At 40.9% G+C, this 9535-nt stretch overlaps 3 protein-coding genes across 3 annotated transcripts; 2 read left to right on the top strand and 1 right to left on the bottom strand.

The window, feature by feature from the left end:
- Positions 1 to 2279: 2279 nt before the first annotated feature.
- J4E83_002108 (uncharacterized protein) lies at positions 2280 to 4133 on the bottom strand (the record flags this gene model as incomplete). The annotated part of the gene is made up of 2 exons (XM_049329058.1): positions 2280 to 2632; positions 3545 to 4133. 2 exons carry the CDS (start codon positions 4131 to 4133, stop codon positions 2280 to 2282), a joined length of 942 nt encoding a protein of 313 aa, XP_049192030.1.
- Positions 4134 to 6470: 2337 nt separating this feature from the next.
- Positions 6471 to 7107, top strand: J4E83_002107 (uncharacterized protein; the record flags this gene model as incomplete). Its single annotated transcript, XM_049329057.1, has 2 exons — positions 6471 to 6631; positions 6696 to 7107. 2 exons carry the CDS (start codon positions 6471 to 6473, stop codon positions 7105 to 7107), a joined length of 573 nt encoding a protein of 190 aa, XP_049192029.1.
- Positions 7108 to 8027: 920 nt separating this feature from the next.
- On the top strand, positions 8028 to 9397 carry J4E83_002106 (uncharacterized protein; the record flags this gene model as incomplete). Its single annotated transcript, XM_049329056.1, has 3 exons — positions 8028 to 8221; positions 8286 to 8930; positions 8986 to 9397. The coding sequence occupies 3 exons, from the start codon at positions 8028 to 8030 to the stop codon at positions 9395 to 9397; spliced, it is 1251 nt and encodes a 416-aa protein (XP_049192028.1).
- Positions 9398 to 9535: the final 138 nt, after the last annotated feature.

Raw genomic sequence — 9535 nt, 5'->3', positions numbered from 1 at the left:
ATAAATTTTTAATTCTTTACTATTTACTCTATTTACTAATAGCTTAGATAGAGAGTAAACTAATAAGCTTTACTCTACTATAAGTAACGCTAAAATAAGGTTTAACTAGAAACCTCTATTTACTAGAGTCTTAATAGGCTCTAATTAGCTAAGTAATATTTTTACTATTAGTAGCTTTGCTAGTTTTAGGTAAAGCGCGTTATAAAGAAGTTCTAAGTTCTAGAATACTAGGTCTAGAGTAACATAGGTAGCTAAGAAGAACTCTAGCTTCTCTACTTACTACCTTTTTTTAATTCTTAACTAGATAAGCTCTTAGAGTCTCTTTTAGACTTTAGATAGTTTCTTTAGAAGTATCTAGTTTTATTATATTTCTAATAAATTATATTAAAGTCTTTTAGACTATTTTAGTCTAATTTAGCTAGTTATAAGTTAGATTTTACTAAACTTACTTTTTTAGCCTTTTTCTAGGTCTAAGAAGACTCTAAAAAAGAGTTCTAGATCTAATAGCTATAGAATTTATTCTTATAAGCTAGATACTTAGAAAGTGTAGTAGTACGCTTTATCTTACTTTAATAGTAGTAAGCTAAGGTATTAAGCTTAGAGACTATATTATAATCTTCTAAATCTTAAAGTAAGAGTTCTTTTTAAATATTAGAAAGAAAAGTACTTATAAAGTCTATACAGCGCTACTTTTTAGCGTAGTTACCTAGTTTACTCTAAAGCGTATTAAGGTAAACTAAAAAAGAGTTAGAATTCTAATCTAGTCTCTATTTAGCTTATTTAAGCTTATTATAAGCTATAAAGTATTATAATAACTTAGAACTAAGCATATTAAGTATAACTATTTTAAGTTTCTTCTAAGTAAGCGTTTAAAACGTCTTAAGCCTTATATAGTTCTAGAAGTAGGTATTTTAAGTAGAGTAAGTAGTTTTATCTAGAAATCTTATAGTAAAGTCTACTTTCTAGATACTTATAAAGAAAATAGAAAGTACTTCTCTAAAAATAGCTTTATAATTACGCACTTAGTAGTTATACTATAAGTAATTATATATAGTAAATATTTTTAAGTTCTTAGAGTATAAAGCTTCTAAGTTTAACTAGAACTTACCTTTTAAAGCTAAAGTATAGTAGATAATATTTTCTTTAAAAGCTAAGTAGTTACTTATAAGTATCTTACGCTTTAATTCTTTAAAATAGACTATATCTTAATAAGTACGCTCTAATTATTTCTACTTACGTAACTTCTTAAGTTTATAAGTTAAGATAGCTTATTTATTTTTACTTTTACTAGTAGTAGCTTATAAAAGCCTAGTTAGCTCTAAAATAAACTTTAATAGCGCGTTACTATTTCTAATAATTAAGGCTAAGTTAGTAATACTTAAAGAAGCTTCTAATAAGTTTATAAGTTTCTTAGTAGGTAGTATTACTACTTCTAGAGATATAAAAGCTAATTTCTTTTAGTTATTATCTATTATACATAATAATAGTATAGCTTACTTACTACTATGTTATATTACGCTAGAGAAACCTACTTTAGAGCTTATTATATCTAAATAGTGTATATAAGAGTATTATAGAGTAGAGTAATTTAAATATTAAATAATAGAGTTAGTTAAATACTAGATGTATAATATTAAACTATAATTAGGTATATTATTCTAGAAAGACTAGAGACAAATTGCTACTAAGCTATAATAGCAATTCTAAGGTATTTATAGCTAATACTAAGTTAGCCTAGACTTTTTAGAGCTAGAACCTAATAAAAAGTAGCTAAAATATTATTAATAAGTATATATATTTTTTAGAAACTATACTTAACGCCTATAACTTTAATAAAGAAAATATTAGTAGCTATAGTATAAGTTATAAAAGTAATAAAGATACTAAAGTATATATTATATATTTCTTAACTATTAACTTACTATAGTATATATAATTTAATATTTTAGTTTTTTTTTATTTTATTTATAGTACTATAATAATATAAAGTAAAATAAGCTACTTATAATTTCTAAATTATATAACTACTATATACGTAAAGGTACTCTTTATTAAATTAAGAGAGATTACAATTCTTAGAGTCTAGTTGTAACAAGTACAGGCACGGTAAAATGTTTAGTGTGGAAAGAAAAACATTTAGATTCATTCTCATCCTTTGTTTTAGAACCAAGTCGCCTTGTCCTCGACTCTTCCTTCGTCCACTAGAGCGGCCCGATCATTCCCTGCTCTCTAACCTCTTCCAGCGCTGGAGCTGGTCCATGATCCTTGAACAGATTAACTTAGGTCTCACGCTTCTCCGATCCAGCGTCCGGCGCGGGAGCTGGTCCGTCATCCTTGAACAGATCGATGTAGGTGTCACGTTTCTCCGATCCAGCGTCTGGCGCAGGAGCTGGCCCATCGTCTTTGAACAGATCGATGTAGGTGTCCCGCTTCTCCGACCCGGCGTCCGGCGCGGGAGCTGGCCCATCGTCTTTGAACAGATCGATATAGGTGTCACGCTTCCCCGAATTGGCCCTATCAGAGCGTTTGTAGGCGCCACCACCCTCTTCCGGTGCGGGAGCTGGCCCGTCATCCTTGAACAGATCCACGTAGGTGTCGCGCTTCTTAACGTCCTTCAATTCTTCTGCATGAGCTTCGACACTTAGTAAGTTTACTTTCTTATCCGTGGGTCAGGGAAGGACATACGCGAAGCGGTCGCTGCTGACAAGCCAGCCAACGCGACGAGAAAAATCAAACTCTTGTGCATCTTGAAAATTGTGCGTAAACGAGAATATGATAATCGCTTATGAAGATCCGTCTTGAACAATACAAGGCGTTTGTAGGGCGAAAGATGATTATTCTGTGGGGTTTCTGCTCAGCTATTTGTACATCACTCTCCACTGGTAAAGAAATCGATGATCGAACACTTACCTGGTGATAGAGCTGCTCTTCTGCATCGTGACGCGGCCTGTTGAACTTACGAAAGAGCTGACCGAGCAGCAACGCATATCTTGAAAGCTTAAAGAAATGCCATGAACCTGTACTCACTACGCTGGTTTACCATGCGATGACTATCCCTACTTGATGGGTAGTTTGATAGTAGTCGGCCGAGCCGTGTCTCGATTGAACATGATTGAACATTGATTGTAAGGTTTGTCACTTGCATAGTGCATAGTGAGGCTACCGATAGGACGTATGGGAGAGTGAGCAGAATAATGACGTATCTCAAGCTTACCGCCGAACTGCATACTGAACCGGAACTGCCGTGTTGTGACTACCCAGGTACCCCCACTCATTCGTTGGGATCTGTCAAGGTGCCTTCTGACCGAATCGGATACTTTGAAAGTGAAGCTATCGTCTATGACGGAATTATACTGCATTCATTTAGTGGGCGCTAATCGCTCCTATACACTCGATGTAACTAGATAGACTGAAGCTCCGGCTAATCTGACGACACTTCAGACGGGTATACCAGCTTGGTTCGCCTCTCTTCCAGGCTAGCTGCAGAGGTAGAGGTACGAAGTCAGTATATGTCTCACATGCATTTCGTACAGCCAGGACTTACCATTAAGCATAAACATCTCACCGCAATGTCTGATATGTCCCTCATCCGATGCGGTCATATGCATCACAATGCCTGTGAATTGCTGTCGGAACTGCTTCCTCCACGAGAAGATGCAATGCACAACATGTTGCTCGTAGGTAAACCATATGGTCCTCCCGGGCTCGATCAGCATGGATAGCTCGGTCCCGTTGATGAGACGGTACTTGCCATCCATCTCCGTCTGGTATAGCCAGGCGCCCCCCTTGTCAGAACGAGAGGCTGTCGTGAACTCATGCGTGAGATCGAAGTCAATGCATTCCGGTCTCAACCAACATAACTCAATCTCATCGAACTGGCAGTTCCGCGAAATTCCCTCGGCAGTTGTGAATCCGCACAGGCATGGGGCGTCATCCCGTGTCAGCGTTTCGATCGCTTGGGCTCCGACCGCGTAAGCTCCGCATATAGCCAGGGTAGCAACGAGAACTGCAGCAACTGTTCGTAGGATGAGGTTCTTCCGTGGCTTGGATGTGTCCTTGCTGCTCTTTGGGTAGAGTGAGGTAAGGCCGATTCGCTCCTCTATGGTGCTTTCAGATTCGGCTTCCGCGCCCATGCTCGACTGTTGGAGAACAGTCATGAAGCGTTGGAACATTGATCCTGTATACTTATGATTAAGCTGAGTCCTGGCTCCGCATTCGTTCCGTGTGGTTTGGTACCTTTCTTCCTGTTTCACGGGTTAAAAAGAGAGGAGTGGTATGCTTCACGAGCGAGAAGAGTATGGGCGTGTACGTAAAGACTGCACAATAGTAGCGTGTCGCTCCAATGGTGATGTTATTATATTCGGTCGATCTTCTTGTAGTTGGCTTCAGCTGACATAATATCCAGGAAATAACAAAGTTTGACTAGAAAACGCGCAGTCTTCGGCTTCGGCTTCGGACGCGGAACTCGACCTTCAACAGTTCTAACGTGGTACCTAGGTAGCTTTCGACAGGCCCGCGGATGTGCCGAAGCAGGACCGTACCTACGCAACCTGCATGCAGTACCCCTCAGTAATGATGCTCCGAAGGCTCCGTCCCGCGATATCGATCGTAAGTATCTCATTGTGATGCTCGTTATCGTTGTTGCCCCCAAAAGCGCGCAGCGGGCTCAGCTATCTCCCGATGACTTTGTATGCTGAAGGCATTGCACGTAATAGATTCTCACACTTTTTCAGTGCTTACCCTGCAATATGAATCACTCATCGCATAGAGCGCCTCGAAGTGAAGACCCCGAAGAGTCAGAGGGGCTTTTGCCATCCACGGTTCCAAGCGGTGAAGCTCGCACCAAATCCGCCACGTCTCTCCCACTGCTTTGCTCATGCTTGAGGTACGCTGTGGTGGCTATCTTGTTCTTCGTCTTAGGCTTGATATCCAACAGTGGATACCTGCGCAATGAACGGGGCTCATCTGGTACGTGGTCTTCCTGTCGCTGGATACGTGACTAACACAGTATGATATAGAGCCATCGTTTTTGGAAGAGATCAATCGCAGCACTCACCCCAACCATACCAACGTTCCTGTCTTCGCAGGAAGTAACGGACGGGCCCTCGACCTAGACTCTCTAGTCTAAGTTAGAACAACCTACCTGCGTACGCCCGCTTAACGCAGCCTTTAAGCCTGCTAAGGCTACGTAGCACCTTAGGCGCCTACTACTTTAAGTAGCTACTTATCTAGTACCTTTATAATATACTTATACTTATATACTTACTTATACTTATACTTATACGTCTACTTATACGCGCTACTTTACGTACTATATAATACTTAATTACTTTATACTATACGTATTATATTATATTATACGTATATACTAATATACTAAATATAGCTTTATATTTAGCTACTTTTATAAAAATACTATTACTAGTAATATTATAATACTATTACTCTTAATATAGATAATTACTCTACTATATAAATACCTATACTAATATAATACTTAACTAATATATTATACTATACGCTTTATAAGTACTTAAGTAAGAAAAAAATACTTCTTTAGATTATTCTATATCTTTAGCGCTTTTATAAATTCTAGCTTAGTATTACTTATTTTTTACTAGCTAACCTAAATAATTAACACCTTTAGTAGATTATTCTACTACTTTATAAATATATTTTTAGTACTTTTTAAATTACTTATTTTTTATTAGCTTACGCTATATAGCTATATATATATATATATATATATATATATACTTACTATATATTTACTTACTTCTTTATATTTTTAAAGAACTATCTAAATAAACTAAGCTATTACTATAGCTTTAGCTTTAACGCGCTAGTTACTTTTTTATTATTTTTAGTAACTTTAGCTACTTTTCTATATATAACTATCTCTACGCTTAAAAACTCTAAGTCTATTTTATTTATAATCTATATTAAGTAGCTTTTTAGATCTATATATAATTAGCTACTATATATATATATATATACTATAAAATACTTACTAGTTATAACTAGTTCTAGAATAGAAAGCGTTATCTTATTTAAACTTATTTAATCTTATTTAAACTTATTTAATACTTTTAAATATTTTTAGAGAATATTTTATAAAAAATACTTCTTTAGATTAAAGTTCTTATAAATACGCTATATACTTCTTTACTACTACTTTTTTGTACTTAATATCTTATATATAGTTCTTAGCCTTTTCTCTCTCTTTAGCTCTTTAGCTACTACGCTTTAAAATATAATTTAAATTAACTTAGAATATCTACTACGTCTTAGCTACTTAACTTATACTTACTATACTTACGCTTTTTATCTTATTTGCAGCTGTAATAATTGCGCTTACTACCTCTTCTTAAAGTAACAGACCTATCTGGCAGTAACCGCCAAGTCCAGAAGTTGACGCAACATGGCATGCGCTAACCTCCGGTTATCCATTTTTGATAACAGAGGACGACATGCGCATCCTTGGCAAAGATCCAGACCGCTATATCAGTGTCCCCCAAAGCTTCGGCTACGGCGAAAAGAAGTTCATCACCCGATTCGCGCATCCACATAACATTCACTGCCTCGATCACATCCGGAAGCGCCTTTACCGTGATTATTACGGATACCCAAAGTAAGTTGTAGCCGCGCAAATTGCATGTGAGATATACACTGACTCCGTATCTTCACATTTGTAGCGATACAATGGATTGGATCCATACCGAGCACTGTCTCCACGCCTTGGTGGATCATTTGACGTGCTACGTCCAGTACGATGTTCTCAACTACATGTGGGTCGAAGGAGAGCCAGCGGCGGAACCTGAGCTCACCTACAATCGTCAATGTCAAGATCTGGACGCGCTGCTACGCTGGAGCAAAGATAACCGTGTCGACAAAGATTTGCGAGTATACTATATTCAGCCGGCTGCGGGTGATAAGATCTTTCCCGCAGACGCAGAGTTCCGCAATATCGAAAACGAGTACGACCAGAACAACCCCGACCGACCGTCAATGGAGGATCGACGAAAGACTTACCAGAAAGCCTACCAAGATGCGATAAGCTATTGGGAAACAACAGGAGAAGTGCCGATCGAGGAACGACCTTGGTAGTAAATATTACTTCTATCACTTGAAGATACCGAAGCGCACAAGGGGATTTGGTTTCAAAGATCTTGCTATCGGACGAAATTGGGATATGCACTGTTAGTATGGAGGCAGTGTTTCGTCACTTACACGGGTATGGGCACTGTATTCACACTCCCCTACTGTGTAGTATGATCTGTTCAGGCATCACCTCCAGTCAGCCATCAGGAATGCGAGTTTGAGGTGGGTGTGATCGCCAAATTCCGAGTTATCAGCACTGGCGATATCTAGTCAGCTCTGATGTAGCATCCAGCTTGGCCCATTATTTCATCATCACTACGAATTTATTACCTCTACTCTCTCTTTCAGGTGAATGATATTGTAGGTGGACGCAATTTAGTACAAGCTCCGCGTACTGCATGCGGCGCAGGATATGCGGCGTGCGACATGCGTCATGCGGACTACACCGGGTTCCGCCGATTCGACCGCGAAATATCGTGCGCTGCGATCGCGCAAGCTGAAGAGTGTCTGCCCAAGCGAACTTGGGCGTGCGCGCATGGCGAAAGAATCGGACAAGGAGACAAGCCGCTCTTCCAATGCTAGCTATTGTTGCCTGGTGGGCCCGGCCAGTAGCGAGCGAGTTGCATGACTTGGATGCATCTACGGCCTTAACGTCGACGATGGCTATCTCCGGTCTGGCCCAACTTTTCGCCGACTACATGAAATGCGGCCGAGGGTGGGCGCGCATTGTTTTCCTCTTTCGCGAATACAATATAGCTCCTATTTAGGCCGCTTGAGTTAGTCTAGACGCGTGTATATATCCAATGTCTCGCCTGTCGCTCCCGTCTCGCATCATACGAAGGCTACTCAGTGAATCGCGAAACTACCAGGTTTGGGGGAAACGTCAGCCCTTTTGGCAAAAACCACACTTTGCTCGGACGCTCAAGATGAGTTCAATAGGTGGTGCAAGTATTGGCGTAGGTCTTTACGCCGTGGTAAGCAATCCAGCACAGATTGCTGCGAAACCCGAGGAAGCCGATGAAAAGAGACATCACCTGAAGAACGGCAAGGGGTTTACGAACCCGTGGGATAGCTATATCGAGTCAAGTGCTTGGGAACTGCAAATCAAGGGTATGCTCTGGTAAGTCCGGCATACGGGAATTTTATGAAGACTTTACAAGTTGCGAACTAACACTCCGTGGTAGGCGCAAGATTACCGGTCAAGCCCACAATCCAGACACCTCGCCACCGACAGTACCAGTCCACAAACCAATGTTCCTTCCCTCCCGAGAGACACCACGACTTCGTGCAACATGGCTCGGTCACGCATGCTACTATATAGAGTTCCCGAGCGGCTTTCGTGTTCTCTTTGACCCGGTCTTTGAAGAATGCTGTGCACCGTTCACTATAAAGAGCCTTAAACGCTACACGCCCCCTCCATGTGAGATTGAAGATCTACCAATTGTCGACGCAGTGGTTATAAGCCACAATCACTACGATCACTTAAGCTACCCAACAATCCAGCGCTTGAAAAAGAAATTCCCCGAGGCGCATTTCTTTGCGCCCCTAGGAAATAAAGAGTGGTTTGAGAAGAGCGGGGTTACGAAAGTCACAGAATTGGATTGGTGGGAGAGTAGAGATGTCAAGTTGGAGGAATTGTCGCAAAAGGGGGGTAGGGCTGGCTCTGTTTCTGTGAGTTCGGTGGACATGGGCAAGACTAGTGGTATTACAGCAACGATTGGTGCGCTGCCTTGTCAGCATATCAGTGCAAGGACGCCCTTCGACAAGGCCAAGACGCTCTGGGCAAGCTGGAGTGTGGAATCTGGCGGAGCGAAGGTCTACTTTGCTGGGTACGTCTGCTTTGTACCACACTCATGACTCATTCTTTATGCTGACCCTACCCAGTGACACAGGCTACCGCACGGTTCCGGCTAGCATTCCAACCACAGAAGACGACTACTCGGCTGAGTACTCGCACTTACCCACTTGCCCGGCTTTCTCACAGATCGGTCAACATCGCGGCCCCTTCGATCTCGGTCTTATCCCTATTGGCGCCTACGAACCTCGTTGGATGTACAGTAACGTGCATGCTAGTCCCAAAGATGCGGTCAACATCTTCGTGGACACGAAATGCAGGAGAGCGCTAGGCATGCATTGGGGTACTTGGGTGTTGACTGAGGAAGAGGTCATGGCACCGCCAAAGGAGCTGCAAGAGGCTTGTGAGTGGAAGGGGATCAAGGGAGGCAAAGAAGGTTTTGGGGTTTGCGACATCGGGGAGAGTACTGAGTTCGAGTCCGGACAGGCTACAAGAAACTAAATGTGAAAGCGGCCGACACGATCGAGTTGTGGAAAATCCAAGTGCGTAGTTTGAAGGACAAGGCGTTGGGTCGGCTGGGTACATGAGTATGCACGTAATGTATATATTTTTGACTTCACGACGTGCATTCTACACCTA

Source organism: Alternaria metachromatica, assembly GCF_023757995.1.
Source record: "Alternaria metachromatica strain BMP 0045 chromosome Unknown scaffold_3, whole genome shotgun sequence".
Classification (NCBI taxonomy): domain Eukaryota; kingdom Fungi; phylum Ascomycota; class Dothideomycetes; order Pleosporales; family Pleosporaceae; genus Alternaria; species Alternaria metachromatica.
This window is presented reverse-complemented; position numbering and strand designations above follow the sequence as displayed.